Source organism: Corvus hawaiiensis, chromosome 18, assembly GCF_020740725.1.
Source record: "Corvus hawaiiensis isolate bCorHaw1 chromosome 18, bCorHaw1.pri.cur, whole genome shotgun sequence".
Taxonomy (NCBI): Eukaryota; Metazoa; Chordata; class Aves; order Passeriformes; family Corvidae; genus Corvus; species Corvus hawaiiensis.
This window is the reverse complement of record NC_063230.1, coordinates 13,001,712-13,019,358: the sequence shown is the minus strand read 5'-3', so window position 1 is coordinate 13,019,358 and position 17,647 is coordinate 13,001,712. Positions and strand designations below refer to the sequence as shown.

The 17,647-nt window shown below is 43.0% G+C and overlaps 3 protein-coding genes and 1 long non-coding RNA gene across 7 annotated transcripts; 1 reads left to right on the top strand and 3 right to left on the bottom strand.

The window, feature by feature from the left end:
* Window positions 1-516: 516 nt before the first annotated feature.
* Window positions 517-5,431, bottom strand: GTF2H3 (general transcription factor IIH subunit 3). 2 transcript variants are annotated; one of them, XM_048322812.1, is made up of 13 exons: window positions 5,347-5,431; window positions 5,086-5,165; window positions 4,691-4,800; window positions 3,959-4,122; window positions 3,638-3,700; window positions 3,380-3,409; window positions 2,903-2,931; window positions 2,744-2,818; window positions 2,502-2,555; window positions 2,202-2,270; window positions 1,957-2,092; window positions 1,838-1,874; window positions 517-1,750 (listed from the first exon to the last, which is right to left on the bottom strand). In XM_048322812.1, exons 1-13 carry the CDS (start codon window positions 5,354-5,356, stop codon window positions 1,681-1,683), a joined length of 927 nt encoding a protein of 308 aa, XP_048178769.1. In that variant the 5' UTR covers window positions 5,357-5,431; the 3' UTR covers window positions 517-1,680. The 2 variants fall into 2 exon arrangements, with proteins under 2 accessions (XP_048178769.1, XP_048178770.1); XM_048322813.1 differs by having other exon boundaries at window positions 4,691-4,797.
* EIF2B1 (eukaryotic translation initiation factor 2B subunit alpha) lies at window positions 5,430-9,436 on the top strand. Of its 2 annotated transcripts, none has more exons than XM_048322814.1 (9): window positions 5,430-5,505; window positions 5,606-5,707; window positions 5,811-5,947; window positions 6,028-6,144; window positions 6,342-6,454; window positions 7,096-7,164; window positions 8,118-8,193; window positions 8,384-8,509; window positions 8,935-9,436. In XM_048322814.1, the coding sequence occupies exons 1-9, from the start codon at window positions 5,493-5,495 to the stop codon at window positions 9,088-9,090; spliced, it is 909 nt and encodes a 302-aa protein (XP_048178771.1). In that variant the 5' UTR covers window positions 5,430-5,492; the 3' UTR covers window positions 9,091-9,436. The 2 variants fall into 2 exon arrangements, with proteins under 2 accessions (XP_048178771.1, XP_048178772.1); XM_048322815.1 differs by having other exon boundaries at window positions 5,457-5,533.
* On the bottom strand, window positions 7,161-8,384 carry LOC125335301. Its single transcript, XR_007207406.1, has 2 exons — window positions 8,213-8,384; window positions 7,161-7,909 (listed from the first exon to the last, which is right to left on the bottom strand). It is a non-coding gene; the product is annotated as an uncharacterized LOC125335301 (long non-coding RNA).
* A 103-nt stretch (window positions 9,437-9,539) lies between the features above and the next one.
* DDX55 (DEAD-box helicase 55) lies at window positions 9,540-17,116 on the bottom strand. 2 transcript variants are annotated; one of them, XM_048322810.1, is made up of 14 exons: window positions 16,987-17,116; window positions 16,650-16,784; window positions 16,479-16,565; window positions 15,816-15,907; window positions 15,653-15,715; window positions 14,877-15,026; window positions 14,215-14,404; window positions 13,978-14,060; window positions 13,473-13,604; window positions 12,449-12,541; window positions 11,709-11,823; window positions 10,848-11,016; window positions 10,205-10,497; window positions 9,540-9,778 (listed from the first exon to the last, which is right to left on the bottom strand). In XM_048322810.1, the coding sequence occupies exons 1-14, from the start codon at window positions 17,092-17,094 to the stop codon at window positions 9,614-9,616; spliced, it is 1,875 nt and encodes a 624-aa protein (XP_048178767.1). In that variant the 5' UTR covers window positions 17,095-17,116; the 3' UTR covers window positions 9,540-9,613. The 2 variants fall into 2 exon arrangements, with proteins under 2 accessions (XP_048178767.1, XP_048178768.1); XM_048322811.1 differs by having other exon boundaries at window positions 16,650-16,700.
* Window positions 17,117-17,647: the final 531 nt, after the last annotated feature.

The window sequence follows — 17,647 nt, the reverse complement described above, 5'->3', positions numbered from 1 at the left end:
AACCAATTCAGTAAATTGTGCTGAAATCAGATCCAAGCAGGTAAAAGGTAACTCTGGTAGGAAGCCAGTGACCCGAGAAACCCCCAAACCCAAAAGAAGAGACAAACTGAGCATGTGGACTAATTAGAATGAGAAGTGAGAGAATCATTAACCAATAGGCAATAGAGTATTAATTAATAAGTACGTAACTTGTAGCAAATAAACACTAATTCCTCTGTTTACTAGAATGTATAAAGTTAAGTTTTCATAACTGATGTACATTTTACAGAGTGGTTCCCATCTACCTCAACATTGAATAAAGTAACGTTGATTTTCTAACCTTACAAACTGGTTAAGAGTTTTATTTCCTGGTTTTCGGTGACAATTCCGGACATGTCTATCCCTCAGCATCTCCCCTGACTGCACTTGGACCTGTTCTCCTCAAGCACCTCATCCATATCACACCATTACATTCAAACAAAACTCCAAGAATATCATGTAGCTCATCCTTAAGTATCAAAGCAATATCTGACCACATTTGAAAAAGAAACAGTTTTTATTACAAAAGTTTTATACAACGTAAATTATAAATACAGCCTTCACACAAAATGGCTTTTGGCAATGAAAATGTTTGCTTTGTTACATTGGCAAGCCCAGAAAAAACTGGCACTGCAGCTGTTACAGTGACAAAACCTGATGTGAATATCAAGACCTGACAAATTCCTGTATACACATTGGAAAGGAAAAAATAACTCGTCTTCTGTGTGGAAAAAAATTCCTCTCTATTCCTTTCAGGAGAAAGGTTAAACCACCAAATTATATAGGACTCTTTAGAAGGGGAGATTGTTTCTTTAAATGAAAGCCACGTTCAGAAGTACACGGCAGACCTTCCTGTCCTGCCATAAAAGACACAACCCCAAAAGTCTTTGTTCTTGCCAAATGTCAGATGGAAACCCGCATATTAAAAATAAGAAGTGTGCCTGTTATCATATTACAACTACATTTTTTGTTTTCCAGTTTCAAAATAAAACCTTGAAGACTAACCGGCTAGGCTGCATTTATTGACGTTATTTTAAACAAAGGAAGGCCGTTTTATTCACAAATGAAGAGATACCAAATTGAGAAAGAAATACCACAAGGACAGTACAGTCACAGGAATATGAATACATGTGAGTGCACATGCAGGGCAATTAGCACCTCTTTTTTTTTTTCCAAGTGGCTCACAAACCATCTTGAAAATGATGGCTCATATTGCCAGCAAGAAGCTGAAGTCCCTGAACAATGCAGTGCTACGATTCTGATCCTACACACTAGAAATGGGCATTCTGAACTTTACACCAACATACAGAAAGAATCGAAGCTTTCTTGACTTCAAAAATAACTCAGAAGTGTGAAACTTTGCAGTGACCAGAATAGCCTCAAATTCACAGGCCATGTCTCTTTACCAGGATGTAACTTCTTGTTCTTCTTACAGTTAAGAATTAGTAATTAAAACAGCACAGATTACATGGTCATACAGTGATTTGTTACTTACCAGGCTGCATAGAAGACACACATCTTAAATATTTATCCCCTAAGAAACAAGTAATAGCACAGCGTACAATTCTCTTTCATATCCAATAAAAAGTGCCATCAGTTTCTCAAGTAGGTTCCATTCCATGGAATTACTGGAGGAGGTAATGATCTATTTACATAATGTTGCTATGCAGCTACCTTTAATTTCTTCTTCTTTGCTTTCATGACAGGTGGCAATGATATTTTGAAAGCAGTCCTGGAAAAAAAACATGGAAAAGCATCTGTCAGATAGACTGAACATATTCCCACACCCACCCTTGAAATACAAAGAATAAACACTTACTCGCAGGTACTGCAGATAGGACTGAAGTTGCAGAATACTGAAACATCAAAGAATTGGCTTTCACTAAAATTGGTCATTCGAATGTACGAAATCAGACTGTTAAATATTTATAAACTTACTTGACAAGCACACAGAGCACACGTAGCCAATTTCAATGAGGTTTCGATGACAGAAGCAGGCAGCTCTATAGTCAACATGAACAGGAGGTGGAAGGACGAGCTGTGATCTCTGCTCTTGATCAGGGAGAAAAACCCACTGCATGAATAGAGAAAAATATCTTGTGAATTGGACTGGTATTCCTGTATTACCTCATCAGTGAATATTTCACATCTGACACAGGAAAAGTGTCTTTTAAGTGACTTACCAACAAATATTGCAGAAGGGATGGCATGTGGGGCACTTTCAAATATATGCCACCCGTAATATCACAGGCCTGCAAAGCAGAGACAGTGACCAGATTGTTGTTTGATGACATTAACAGGGCATTTAAAATATCCACGTACTGCACAAGGCCTGCATGTCAGAACTGTCAGATCCACTGAACATATTTCCACATCCACTCTTGATTAAAGGAAAGAAAACAGCTGAAGAACGTGTTGAATTGTCTAAGTCAAGTATATTTATGAGTTAATATAAATGGCAAATTAGAGCAGGAACTCTGTACCTGTTGTAGAAGACCTGAATCAGAGTCCAAGACACAGGCATCAATCAAAATACTCTGCAAGAGATGAAATGCATGAAAAACAAATTTAGCCAGAACCCACAAAGCCCCGTCAGTGTTACTGTCGTGACTTGTTCCCACTATAGATGCACTATAATTTATGTAATCATAAGGGAAACTAACAATTGTGTTATCTTTGCACAGAAATAAAAGATAATATAAATGAAAAAAAATGCCAGCTTTACCTGTTTCTGTGCGGCGAAGATCACATTCATGAAATTCATGTATTGCAATGCGCTGTCTTCTGCAGCTTTTATGACCTAAATAAAACAACTCAAACTCCTTAGCCTACATATCACTGGATTTCAAGACTAAAAGAAAACTGTGACAGCAAAAGTTCTTACCAGAATCCTTGATTTAATTTCTTGATTGGCTAAGTATTAAAAAGAAAGAGAAATGCATCAGCACATTGTTTGTATCACCCTTTTAATTCTGTAGCATCTGACACCTCAGAATATCTTGGACATTAGATCTAAAAGGTCAGATAAAATACATATATGAAACTATTTCCAGTCCCAGTGACAATTATCTATGGACTAATTCCTCTCAACCTCCAGTTACTCCAAGGAAATTCCAGTTACAGTTCTATTCACGGAAAACAGAAAATCTCCCTAAGAAGGTGGACTAATGACCAAGTCCTTTAACTTGCTTAAACTGGGCAACTTCAAATGATCAGAATAAACCTCTACCTATTGGTGCCAATTTTGGAAATGGGGGTGTGTCAAAACATGCATATTTGTTTGTGTGTACATGTGCATTTATACCTGTTATTCAGATTAAAATATTTATTCAGGTATTGAAAACAGGAGAAGAGATGCTACCTTTTAGGTCTTTGCCCATCTTGTTGATATCTACATTAGCTGACATTAAGGAATCTACATTCCATTCTTGGAAATAACTCCATGATCCACACCACACATTCATCACCTTGGCCAGCACACATTTTGATAAGCACAGTTACCAGGCAAATGTTTCAGTTTTAAGTACAATAAAAAGCCAAGAATAGTAAAAATTAGTATTATAAGAAACACTCTTAAGAACACACAAAGGTTTTGAAGATTCTGTGATCAAAAGGATACAACAAAGTGCTTTAGCAAGTGATCCTGCTAACAGGGTTTCTGTCTGCTGGCCCTTCATCTCAGCTGCAATACAAGAAAAGTTGCAAAAGTTACTTTTATATATAAAACCAGCTACTGAACCTGACAATACAAAATACTACACATTTTTATCTTTGGCAAATAATATTAATGCTGAGGCCTGAAGTGTCAAAAATAATAAACTCGTCTACTTTAAGCAAATTAAAATTCACGCAATGAAAATAGAGGACATTTCTACAACTCTTTGACAGTCCAAGTGTTTTGCAATTCTGCACATTAACCCTAGAATTTTCTTCTCCTTACTCTTTGTCATGAGGTCTTTAATCTCTTCTGCAATTGCATCGTTTATTGCTGTTAATAATTCATATTTTCCATCCTTGCTGCCAGAGCAATTAGATTCCATGGAAGGGCCTCCCTCTCCAAAGGGATCTGCAGCAGCCCAACGCTTCCCAGGGTACAGGAAACGGCTGAAACAGAGGAAAACCAAAGTATTCATGTTTTGTCTTTAACCTTGTAAGAAAAAATGCTATAAATGAACCAGCTGTAGATAGCAATCCTCTGAAGTTTAATTTAAAATCCTTTTAATACTTTAGACATTAAAGAGATTATGTAAGGCAGGTAACCTTCAACCTAATCTGGAGTAAAACCCACATTCAGCTCCCTCCTATCAAGACATCTCTTAAGAGAACTGGCAGAGATACCATGGCTGCACTTGGGGGTAGATCCTGAGACTCACAAACATCTGGGAGAAAAATATCCCCTAAACAGGGAACTTCTACCACTTGCATTGTTCCATTCCACACATATTTATCATTCTCTTGTTCTCTCTATATATTTTAAGTCTATTTAAACCTCCCTTCTGTCTTCCAAGTCTTTTTGTTGTTTTGTAAGGCATTAAGATTCTTTCGTACATGGTTTCAGCTAATTTTTTAGGACAATGATATAATACACACTTTTAACTTGCACTCAAACAAGAAAATCAGGAGAAAGATACAGGAAACTCGAAACCTTTACACTGTTCAGAAGCAGCTCTACCTTTCCTGAGTGTGACTTGCTATTACAGCGAGTTTGTTGGTGCGATTCATGAGGAGGTGAGAGTTTCCCAGCACCATCGCTGCATCGATGCATTTCGATAGGGTGAACTGCTGGAAAAAAGAATAGAGCAGATGTAGCACAATAACATTTACAGAAAACCAATTCAGCAGAAATCTGTGGAATGACGGCAGTTGAAAAAACTTGAAGATGCAGAAAGAGATGCTGTTATAAAAGCTCCAATGAATACAGAATGCTGGGTAGATATTTCAAAAGGTATTATGATATCCATTATACCTGCTTTAGCAAACAACATTAGCACAGTTCAGAAGCCAAAGAAAATGAGACAATTTCTCTCAGAAATGGCCATCAGCAGTTCCAGCGCCCAGAGCCCGTACCTCAGCCTCTCCTAGCGCCCTCTTCCCCCACCAGATCGGGTTGGTGTCGAGGATGATGACCAGCAGGCTCAGCTCATCATCTGCAAAGGGACCACACAGCAGCGTCACTCCGGGCCCCCAGAAGAGCGGTAAAGCCCCGGGGCCCCGCTCACGGCTTCTGCTTCCCCACAAGGAGCCCGAGCCCCGCCGAGGCACCCCCACACCCCGCCGGGGCACCCCCACACCCCGCCGGGGCACCCCGGCCCCGCTGCCGCCGCTCACCCGCGCTCATCGCGCCGGCCGGGCAGCAGCGGCTCCGGCGCCCGCATATGACGCCCCGGCCCGGCGCTCCTCATCCGGGCACGCCCTGGCCCGGCCCTCCCCACGCCCCGGTGCGGCGGAGCGGAGCGGAGCGGAGCGGAGCGGCGATGAGCACGGACGGTAACGGGGGCGGCCATGGGCACGGACGGTAACGGGGGCGCGGGGCAGCCGCGGGAGGAGCCGGGCCGGGCCGGGCCTGACGCTCCCCGTTGCCTTTCAGACTTGATCGAGACGTTCAGGGCGCAGCTGAGGGACGACCCCGATGTCGCCTCGGCCGTGGCCGCCATCCGCGCGCTGCTGGGCTTCCTCAAGCAGGACCGAGGTGGGGCCGGGTCACCCCGCGGCGCCCGGCGGGGCTCAGCACCCGCTGAGCTCCGAGTGTCCCCAGGGCAAGGCCGTGACCGCGTGTCTCTGCCTGTCCCCAGGGGAGACCATCCAGGGCCTGCGGAACAGCTTGCGGGGCGCCATCGACACCCTGTCCCGGGTGGACTCCTCGGTGGCCGTGTCCTCCGGCGGGGAGCTCTTCCTGCGCTTCATCAGCCTCACCTCCCTGGAGTACTCGGTAAGGGCTGCCCCGCTCTGCCCTGCTGCTGCTGCTGCGGGAGCCTCCAGCCGCTCAGCGGGCATCCCGGTCTTTTCCAGGACTACTCCAAGTGCAAAGAAATCATGATCGAGCGTGGGGAGATCTTCCTGACAAAAGTCTCTCTCTCGAGGAATAAAATCGCCAAGCTGTGTCACCCTTTCATCAGAGATGGTGCTGTGAGTAGGCCGGGACAGGGTCACTCCTGTTCGGTTTTGCTGCTGCTTGCAGTGAGGGAGTAACAGGAGGGGAGAGGAGTCTGATGGTGGCTTCTGCACCACATTGTTCTGCACAACAAGCCGTGACACTACTAACAAAAGTAAAGGTTTCCCAAGGCTCGGCAAAAGTAACGTGTGCATTTTTTTTGTTCTGGCAGCGAATACTGACACACGCCTATTCCAGGGTGGTCCTCAGGGTGTTGGAAGCAGCTGTGGAGTCCAAGAAGCGATTCAGTGTTTATGTTACTGAATCACAGCCAGATCAAGCAGGGCAAGTATTCATTAATTTGGTTTTTATCTTGGTTAACAGGGTAAGTTATAGCTACCATCCAATTTGTCCTGCCCTAAGAAAAGCTGCTAGGCTTGGTTGGAGCATTTTAAATGGCAAGTGTCACTAATATCACTTTACTCTGGACAAGTGAAAAAAACCCTAAACAATATTGGTTATTAACTTCCCATACTAGATTCTCCAATTAGTGTTATCTAGGTTTTCCTCAAAAGTTCACAGACTTTCAGTCAGTGCCAGGCAACCTACTTTTCCCTTGGGAGATGGGAGACAACTGATTTATAATTGTCTCTTTAAGAAGTAGGCTAAAATAATCAGTATTATGCTAATCATAGCAAAGTAAAATATACAGCTAACAATGTCATTTGAAGATGCCAAATAATTACTTCAGAGCAGATACTGTTGCATAAGTGAAGGAGTAAACCCTGCACACTGGGTAACGCACATCACTAACAACACGTAGCACCACACCAACAATTCCTTCCATTTCTATACAATAACTTATTTTCTGTTCTACCAGCAGGGGTATGGGGGCAGTCACAGGTTTCAGTCTTTCAGACAATATTTTCCTTTCATTGTCTTTAAAAACAAAAGGATTTTTAAGGTCCAAACATTTTCCTTAATAGGCAAACAATGGCAGAAGCCCTGAGGAAGCTGAACATTCCCGTGACTGTGATTCTGGATGCTGCAGTTGGGTAAGTCTGGTCATAAATTTTAATTTTTTCATCACAATTTTATTATGATAGTAAGACAAAATAAACTTACATGTAAGTGTCTTGTTCAAACTCCAGAGGTTATTACTTGGTTTGTCATAGTCATCCAACAGGCTAAACAAGTTACACCTTTAGGTGCACAATTAGAATGTGTCAGCTACAACACATGCATTTGATTTTGCATTTGGAATGAAAGAAAGAACCAGACCTAAGAACTTGTACAGATCTGTAAAAAAGAACTGAGGTGCTACACAAAGAGGCCACTTTTTTCCTAATTTGCAGAAGTGTTACCATTTTGTGGTTTCTTAAAGTATTTTCTAAATTCCCACTGCTTCTTACAAGTCCAAAACATGAGAAAAGGAACAACTATAGTAAATCTGAACACCAGTAAGTTCAGAATGCCCAAGACTGCCTCCAAGGCACCTTGAATCTCAGGAAGCTGCTGGCTTGACTGGGCAAGTCTTCAAGATCTCCTTAGCACATTCAATCTATTCAAATTACTTAGTTGATGGCTTTCTTTTCACTTAACAAAACCCACTGGAGGGATGTCAGGAAAGGGGGATTGAATGAGGAGCATCCTGTGGATTTGGCCACGGTTATCACGGTGCAGTTACACTTCACTGTGTATCAGCATCCTATCGCAGGCTTTTTTTCTGTAGTTGAGTGTCATTCCCAGTCAGGGTTCAGCTTCTTCCAGCATTTACACAGTTGCCAGGGTCCGCTGTGGCTGGGGAAGATACGGCTACTTAATATTCCTGCAGGGAGCAGATGGAATCTCCCTCCAAGGATGTGTAACAGCATTTGGACATACAAGAGGTAGATGATACTAGTGCAGAAAATTGGAAGATTGCTTGAATTACTCTTTTCTGTTCTGTTCAGCAAGTCATTTGTCCTATTACCCAGTAAGCCTTGGATTTTTTCCCCCCTTTTAACAGCTACATTATGGAGAAAGTGGACCTGGTGTTAGTTGGTGCTGAAGGTGTAGTTGAAAGTGGAGGCATTATCAACAAGGTAACTGTGAGTTTCTTACCTCATTCTGTAAACTCTGGACTTTTAAAGTTTGCTTTCTTTGAAGTGTTTCAGGCTTTTGAGAAGTCTCTTCCATTTGGATGTTATCCAGTAAATGTTAATTGCTGGAAACTGGGCAATATTGTCACGCAAGCACGGAGTCTGCAATGTTGTTTTCCATCTGTCTCCACAGATTGGCACCAATCAAATTGCTGTGTGTGCCAAAGCCCAGAATAAGCCATTTTATGTGGTAGCAGAAAGCTTCAAGTTTGTAAGACTTTTCCCTCTAAATCAACAGGACGTCCCTGACAGGTTTAAGGTAAGAGAAACTCCAGTTCTGTCTTACCCAGCTAAGGTGCACACTGGTGTGTCTGTGAAAAATTGTCCTCTGAGCATCTTTGTTTATCTGGATCTCTGTGCTGTGGTATATTATGGGGTTGCTCCATGGTACAGTCATGCACCAAACAGCCGTAATTTGTCTTGATACTGATACTCTGTTCCTAAAGCAGTTCATTTAGGGCAGGAGCCGCTGAGGGTAAGAAACAGTGAAACCAATGAACTCCGGAACTACAAATTGTACTTTTTACACAAGATAAAACAGCTGAGACCAAGTGGCACCAGTCTGTGCACTTGACATCATTCAGTTTTACCACAGACATCTGCTTGAGGCTGTAGCACTGCTCTTGCCCAAAGGAGGATTTAACTTGCAGTTGTTAATAACTAATGGTCTCTGTTTCCCTCTAGTACAAAGCAGACACTCTGGAAACGGGTCAGAATCTAACAGAGGAGCACCCCTGGATTGATTACACCTCCCCATCACTGATTACACTGCTGTTCACAGACCTCGGTGTGTTGACTCCATCAGCTGTCAGTGATGAACTCATTAAACTCTACCTGTAACTCAGAGACTGCCTGCACAAGGATGTGTCATCTTCAGTCACTATCAGGGTTCTAAGAACTTGCAAGATGATACATGAACATGGCAAGGAAACGACATTATAAGGATTAACATAATTATGGACCACTATTGAAAAATTTCCCAAAGTTATTACAGCTTCTAAAGGCCACAACTAAATTATTTTAAAGAGGGGTGGAGTATTTTGATACTGTAAAATACAATACCTTATGGTGTATCCAGACTGATTTTGAGACGTGCTGTTACTGAGCTGTACCTGGTATGTACTTGAAAAAACCAAAATTAAAACATGCACAAGGCTGCTGATGGAAACCTGCAGCTCCTGCCACACCAGACTGGTGCTTTTAGCTTTGTTCTCAACAACTGCAGGCTCTGTGTCTTTATGGATGCCAGGTCTCTCTATGAAGAAATTAGATCAGTTCTGTTCTCTGTATCATTTTTTAACAGAAATCCAGTTTTATTGAATAATCAGTGTTTTAATGTAAAAATGTGATTATAGAGTAACTGTCAGCCTTCAGACTCTATGTCCTCAACAGTTTCTGCTTTGAGCCTTTGGCTGCCTGTTAGTTTCTTCTCGAACTCTTCTTCACTAATTTTTCCCTTTTTTAATCTTTTCAAGAGTCTTGTGTCATTCAGCAACTCTTCCATATCCTCATCGTCAATATCAGAGCCCTGTTGGCAGTTAAAAACAACAAATTAAACACAACACCAAAAGGTTTTCATTCTATGCAGTTCTATACAGAATACACGAGATTGAACTCAGAGTTTGCCAGGAACATCCAAGCAGGAAATAATATTCAATTCCTACCCAGGCAACCGAAACTCTCAGCTACACTTGCTGAAAATTGACAAAAGCACCCTCAGGCCACACTCCTGCACCTCTGAGAAATAAAAATCCTATTACTGACCAGCATCAGCGCTGAGAAGTTGTTTTAGTGTTTGGCTTTAAAAACCTCTCTAATTTTTTTAAGCTTTGCTTGTAAAAGTCCTAAAAAAGTTATTTTACAGCCATCAGTTCCACCACACTAAAATCCGAGGGCTCTCTGCCATTGGAAAGACTACAGTAATCACTTGCAGTTAAGGAATGGACACAGTTACCTCTTCACGCTTCCTTTTAGCTGTTACTTTCTTTTTCTTCTCCCTCTTGGCTTTCTGCTTTGACCATGCTTTGTTCTTTACAAATTTCTTTTTCCCTTCGTTTTCCTCTCTTTCTTTTCTTTGTTCTTCTAATTTCTTTTGTCTCTGCTTTTCTCTGTTTTTATCCTTAAATGAAATGGAGTCTGTATTAACAGTGACTGGAGTAAAGTCTGGAAAACATTTTCCTCTTAGTTCAGGCATCTTTGGCATTTTTAACAATGCAAAACCTCTGGCAAGACTGGCAAAATCCAGATCTGTTGAAATAAAGATTATAAAGTCAGCTTCCTGCTGGATAAAAAGTTAATTTAACTGAGAAAGGAAAAAAAAAGCCAATGTTACTTTAATGTATTGTTTGCACTCTATGCCTTAATACCAGCAACAATACTAAGTCAGTTTTTATTTGTGCTTTTATGAGTTTGGTCAAGCTCCATAATTTAGTGTTTTCTCTTAAGCTGCTTGAAAAAAATAGGAGTTTTGTCAAAATCTGATGGTGCAGAAAGTGACTTTGACATCCAGAATCAGTAGCTGAAGCTTGTGGACAACAACACTACGCTTTTGTTATCTGAGAAAAACAGTAAGAGGTACCAGCCCTGCTGGGAATTACCTTTTATCCGGAAGATCAGATTACATTCGTGTTTAGCATAAGCCTGGACGTAAGACACAAAGGCTTTCATCCCTTTCTCAAACACTGCCCTGTCAGCCAGGGCCATGGACTTCAGCTTGGGAAGAAGATCCAACACATTTGTCTGCGGTTTCATTTCCTGCATGGGACACTGGGAACCAGAAAATAAACAGCAAAATGAAAGGAAAAGTTCAACCAAATGATGTGAAATGCACTGTGAAACCTCAAACACACACTTCTTGCCCAGTTAATCCTCAGTCAGCTTTGAGCCCCTTTCCCTTTGGTCACTCCAACACACCAGTTGCCCATCGGCCCCACACAGCAGCTCCTGGCCCAGCAGAAGAGTTCTCACACTGCAGCTCCAGAGAGGCAACATCTTCAGCTCTTGCTTTATCAAGGTCTCATTAGGAGGTCTCTAGAGAATTCATACCATTAATCCCACAAGTGCAGGAGCAGGCATGAGAAATTGTAGGAGTTTTAAGTAAAGAGCAGAGAGGCTGCAGTGTGTGAGCTGGTGGTGGCAAGGCTGAGGCAGGACCGTAAGCCAGTGCTGCCCTTCAGCAAATGCTCAATTTACACCCTTAAGAACAAAAGTCTTTCCTACTCATTGTATCACATGTTCCTCCTACAAACCCAGTAGGTAACACTGAGCAATCATGTTCCAACAGACAGCTGCATTTGGTGATTAATAAGCAGCTCGTTTTCTTTTAGTTCTGCACCTCTGCTAAAACATTACCCATGTGTACGACCTCAAGTTCTAGAAATTCTGATTTCAAAGCTCCTATCAGTCAAGTCTGTGCCCTTGCTCTTTCCTGCTTTGGGGTAGAATAAAAGCCTACTCACCTTTTGGTTGATTGAGAGAAAGTTCACGTAGGATTCTTCCATGGGAAGCAAAAATACGAGTGCACTGCCCACGTTGCCGATCCGCGCTGTGCGACCACAGCGGTGCACGAAGGCACTGAAACAACCCAACAGGAGGAGAGCTCAGTCGGACTTGGAAGCATTAGGCAGAAAAAAGGGCAAACCTTGTGGGATGGAAAATACAGTGTGCTATGTGCCTCTGAACTAAACCAACAGGAATTAGCAAAGTGTAACACAAGAGACGTGTGGCAGCCCCACTCAATTGTTAGGCTAAAGCAAGGGGTGTCTGTTTTGGGAGTGAAGTTCAGGCAAGCTGTAGGAAGAATTATGACAGCTAAAGTTAAAATACATGGAAAAGCTCCTCTCCTGTGAGCTTTCCATGTACTATTCCTTGAAGAGCTCTGTCCCTGCTCTCATCTCTGTTCTCCTTCACCCCAGTGTCACCTCTCTCTCTTTCTCTGATACTCTCAAACAAAGCCTTACCCCAGAGTCACCTCTGCACACAGATGTAAGTGGCAATCACCCACCTGACTGACACACACACAACACAGAGTCATTTCAATTCACAGCAGTGACAACAAAAACCTCCCTTGCTTCTGCGTTATTTTGTGTGTTCTCTCAGATTAACTTCCAGGAAGTGATTAAATGTGTTCCTGATTAATATCTGAACAGCACAGTAACAAGAAACAGAAAGAAAAGGTTCTCAGGATCTGAAGTTGTACCTGGCACTGCTGGGTGGGTCATACTGCAACACCCAGTGCACTTCTGGAATGTCGATGCCACGGGCCATCACATCTGTACACACCAAAATGCCCCTAGGAAGAAGAAAAAGTGGATTTTCATTAATCTGTCATTTGAGGAGAGCCAGCCTCCTCACAGCTGTGTGTTCTGCACCTTCACTGGAGAGTGAGGAATGAAACATTTTAAAACATTTGGGGTTTTTTAAGAGACTAAATATAAGATAATTGCAGCTTTCACCAACTAAAATTCTACATAACATTATGAAAATTATTGGGGTTTATATATATTACATTTCTAAGACAAATCAATTCCCTATTACAAATGCAAACTTTAAATCAGCACTGCATCCACCGCAGCTGAATATACTGTAATAAATGTTTAATAAAAGACTTTAGACTTGAGTGACAATTTTAGCATGGCAAAACTGCCATGCTGTTCTTTCCAACAGCTGTTCTTACAATCTGCTGGTAATTTTTTTTCTCATAATACAAAAAGCTAAAACTCAGGTCCCATGCAATAAAAAAAATGACAGTTGATGAGGCAAGAGTTTCTTAACAGCATCCTGCAAAGCTGCCAAAGAACATTTCCCTGTGGGTAGGTTACAGCACTGCCATGTTCTTGTTCATACACTACTAAAGTAATATCCTGGGTTTCCACTCTGGTTACTAACCAGGAAAAGGTTATTTTTGCTATCAGTTTGGTTAAACATCAGGGCTAATGTGTGATTGCAGCAAGAGACAGTGCAGTGTGTCCACCTCCTGTGCTGCCACATGGATTATCTAAAGTAGGGTGGACATGTTCCAGTCACATTTTCACTTTGTTTGTGGTCACACTTTGGGTACCTCAGCACAATTTGTGATACCATCAATACACTCAGAACCAGCCTGCAGCACCCTTCACCTGAGCCATCCTTCCACACTTCAGCAGCAGAAGAACAGTCAGACAAGACCACCTCCCCTCCCTATTTTGTCTGCTGGCTGATTTAGCCCATTCCCATGTTCTCACCCTGGGAGCTTCCGAAACTCCGTAAAAATCTTGTTACGCTTGTGCTTCATTTTCCCATGAATGCTCATTATTTTCACCTGTTTAATTAGGGATTCCAAAGCCTTCCCGTAGTATTCCACGCAGGCACACGTGCTGTTGTGATAAAGACAGGCATAAAAGCAAAACGTTATGCTGTATTTTTAATCAGGTTTAGATAGTCAAGCTAGAGTTTCCTAAGATCTTTCAAAAATATACACTATTTTTGTTTAAAACATGCACATAATTTTTATCAACATATCTATCATGTCTTACTTTAAAAATGCATGTAAAATTTATGTTTTGCTTAATAACACAATCCTGACATGAAGCAATGATTAATCTCTTTGTAGGCACCATATTCTAAAAAACAGCTCTCAAAATTAACCGCTTTGAAAATAGTTGTGTCCTTTGCAACAAAGGGCACAGTTTTGGAATTTAAGTAATAAAACACCAAACTGTTCTCACAGTGAAACACAAACAGAATTACCTGAAAAAGACCAGATGTTTTTCCTGTTTGTGCTGCCGAAGAAAATGCACCAGCTGGTTAAATTTTTCATCTGCCTTGCAGATCTAAACAACGCAAAAGAGAAGAGGGAAGTTAAAAAACGGACTTCTGGCTCCTCTGTTAACGTGATCCTAAGTGGCCAAGACTTAAAATCTTATTGACAGAACCAGGAAAAAAAGGAGAGGGAACAAGAAGCTCTGTCAGAGCCCAGGTTCCCACCATGTAATAGTTCTCCAGGCGCGTTGGGGTCTTCTGGGTGTTGCTGGCTGCCACTCCCTTCTCCTTGACCGAGATGCGGACGGGATTCCGCAGGCCTGCTCTCACCAGGTTCTCCACCTCCTGAGTCTGAGTAGCTGAGAACAGACCTGTCCTTCTCTGCTTGGGCAAAAAGTCCAGAATGGCATTTAAGCTGCAAGTAAGCACATGGAAAATGTAACTGTCCCAAGGCTACCCTCAGGAAAAGGTTTCATCGCTGGAAGTTGGAGTTTACAAGCAAAATAGGCTTTGTTATCACACGACAAACTTCTACTGAAATAATGATCTTAACTTTGAGAGAAAGAAAATAGAGATCAAAGCCTATTGGTTAAAGTGTTTTAAGCCATTCTGGTGTGTAAACAATGATATTTATATTTAACCAAGCACTAATAGAGAAACGCTAATATACATCCCAACAAAGGAAACTCTGTATTCATCAAGACTCCACATTTCCTGATTCTCTTCTCCCTTAGCAACTGCTTTGTGTAGTTACAGAGCAAAGATGAAAGAACAAAACAGAACAAATCTAACTTTGGAGGTCATTGCACGCCACGTTCAATCACATCCATCATACAGGAACTCATTTAAAACCTCAGAAAAACCACTAGAATTTATTTTTTCAATACCTTGCTTCAAAGCCCATATCTAGAAGTCTGTCTGCTTCATCCAACACCAGCACATCCAGAGCCTTCACACAGCTTGCAAGATCCAGCCCGTCTGCTTTTCTCCTGAACAGATCCTCCAGGCGGCCCGGGGTGGCCACGATGATGTTCCCACTGTTGGTGAACACACACAGAGCAATTCCCTAACTACAAGGTGAGCAGTTTGGGAGAACTCCTAATGCTGTTATCACAGCATAAGCCTGCCCTGCATTCTTCAATAAAACAATTTCATTTTGTCACTTCTAACTGCATTCATATTTCGGTGCCTCTCAGATGCCGTGGGATGGGGGAAAAATGCCCAGGTGAAAGCACATCCCTCATGGCAACAGAAGTGTAGAATATAATCAGCAAGTATGGAAAGCAAGTATCAGCTACAGGAAATATTTGGTACCTCCATGCAAAACCCAGTGGCAAATATGACTCCTTCAAAACTTCATCATCAGTATCAGCACCAAACAATTTCAGGAAATTAATGAGCAGGGAGAAGTGAAATATTCACTGAAGACACTTTTCAGCCCTGCTCTTCACTCAAACAGCAGATAAATGGTGCTGATGTCACTTAGGAGCCTCTTCTCAAGCTGTACCTCACTCCAGGAACAGACCCCACAATTTCCCAGCACACCCCAACAGATTCTGGCAGCACCATCCTATGCCAGCACCAGCAGGACCACAGCTCTGATCTGAAAACCCTGACAAGGAGAAAAACACAGCTCTGAGACACTGACAAACAAACAACTCACCCATGCTCCTTAAACTTCTCAACATCTTCCATGGGGTTCCTTCCACCAATTAAAAGAATCTGACTAAAACAATAAAACAGGAAGATTTGAGTGATCTTTAAGTTTTGCTGGTTCATGAGTGACAGAAGGAACTATGGTCATGAAAATCATGAAGCTCACTCACCTAAACATGGGGAAGTGTTTTGTGAAGTGTGACAGCACCTCATCAATTTGAATGGCCAATTCCCTCGTTGGTGTGATAATTATAGCTCCAACCTGCACATGAAAAACAGGAATTTGTGGGGGGAGAAAAGAAAGACTTGGACAGAATTGTCCCTTACAAGCTAAGTGAATATGAGCCATGATTTTGAGTTTGGTTTCAGACAAAATATTTCCACAGAAATACAGTAAAATATAAAAAACATCCCAAAATATCTCTGAAAGATTTTATACCAAGGTGCAAAATATCTGCTCAAACAGCAGTGTCTAATAATGACATTTAGCAGCAAATGACAGTGAAGTTCTCTGCACACTAAAATGTATTCAAGGTCAATGGATGCTAAAAAGCATTCAATGCCTCTTGCAGTACATCAGTGTATTCCATATCTTAGGACATTTTTCTAACAGCTCAGAACCTGTTTTGATCATGACAAAGAAGAATCTAAGTGCAATGAAAGCCCCCCAAACTCATTTTCAAGTTTTAAACAGTTTATTGTTACTGTTACACCAAAGAGCTGAGCACACAGTCACTGTGTGTGTGTGCCATTTTCCTTACAGACACTTTTTTTGAAGTCCTCAAATCTTATTGGCACATCATAAAAATATACTCTGAATATTTTAATCTCACCTGCATTTTCTTTAATTTTTCTTCCCGTCTGAGAAGAATTTCCAGTATGGGAATCACAAATGCCAACGTTTTCCCACTGCCTGTGACCTGTGAGAGTGGAAACAGCGTCAGCCCTCCCTCAGCTCCAGAGACAAGCCAGGAAAACAACGAACTGGACGAAGGAAGACTCACCGCTTCTGCAGCCACATCTTTGTTACTCATGAAGAGCGGGATGGTCGCAGACTGAAAAAAGAGAAGCATCACATAAGCAGGTGAATCGGTGGTAAATCTCACAGAGGTGAAACTCCTCCGAGACATCAGAGCTCGCTGTGAACATCACCAAAGCGGAGCCGGTGAGAAAGTCACGGATGCGGCTTCTCCCGCTGCTACAGGATCCGGTGACTGCTGCGACCGCGGGGCTGCGGCCGCGGCACCGCCACTGGCCCGGCCCAGGCGCTCCCGACACCGCCCGCGCCCTCCTTCCTCAGCCCGGCCTCCCCGTCCCCGGGAGCGCCGCGGGCCGCCGCACCTGCACCGGGGTCATTTGGTGGAAGCGGAGCTCCCGCAGCGCCCGCAGCACGCCCGGGCTCAGCGGCACCGGCAGCGAGCCCCAGCCGCCCTCAGTCACCGCCTCCATCTTGGCCGGGCGGTGTCACCGCCCCGCCGCTCCCCCGCCCCGGGGCCGCCGCGGCGGGGCTCTGCGGAAACACACACCGCGGCACCTCCCGTTCCGCGGCACATCAGTTCCGCCAGCCCCTGCCATGCTTCGGCTCCGTAGCAAACAACAAAATTTGGATTTAGCAAAAAATTCCTATTTTTATGGCGAGCTGCCTACCGCAGTTAAGTAATTCTGCGGGTCATACAGCAGCTCTGTGCCACCCGACTACCCAGAACCTAAGATACAGGTTCAGAACTACCTGAAGTTTATTCTACCTGCCCACGAAGTGGGAGGGTCTCTGGATAAATTCCTGATGGTCTAAGAAAGCAGGGAATCACAGAATCGTTTGGAGTCATCCAGTCCGAGCCCCCTGCTAAGGCAGGGTCACCTGGAGCAGGTGACACAGGAACAGATCCAGGTGTGTTTGGAATGTCTCCACAGAGGGAGAATCCACGACCTCCCCGGGCAGTTCCAGTGCTCTGCCACCTTCCGTGGAAAGTTCTTCATCATGTTGATGTAGAACATCTTGTGG

Bases quoted from the DNA above. Each gene is read 5' to 3' on its own strand.
- DDX55 (XM_048322810.1), bottom strand. From the start codon at position 17,094: ATGGAGGCGGTGACTGAGGGCGGCTGGGGCTCGCTGCCGGTGCCGCTG. The intron at 11,824-12,448 runs GTACAACTTCAG...GGGTTGTTTCAG, and splicing joins GACCCACCCAGCAGTGCCAG to TGCCTTCGTGCACCGCTGTG. The intron at 9,779-10,204 runs GTAACTGTGTCC...AACTGCCAACAG, and splicing joins CTAAAAGGAAGCGTGAAGAG to GGCTCTGATATTGACGATGA.
- EIF2B1 (XM_048322814.1), top strand. The intron at 6,145-6,341 runs GTGAGTAGGCCG...TTGTTCTGGCAG, and splicing joins CTTTCATCAGAGATGGTGCT to CGAATACTGACACACGCCTA. The intron at 8,510-8,934 runs GTAAGAGAAACT...GTTTCCCTCTAG, and splicing joins ACGTCCCTGACAGGTTTAAG to TACAAAGCAGACACTCTGGA.
- GTF2H3 (XM_048322812.1), bottom strand. The intron at 3,410-3,637 runs GTATCCTTTTGA...CAGCTAATGTAG, and splicing joins ACTTGCTAAAGCACTTTGTT to ATATCAACAAGATGGGCAAA. The intron at 1,875-1,956 runs GTAAGTTTATAA...TTGATGTTTCAG, and splicing joins GTGCTCTGTGTGCTTGTCAA to TATTCTGCAACTTCAGTCCT.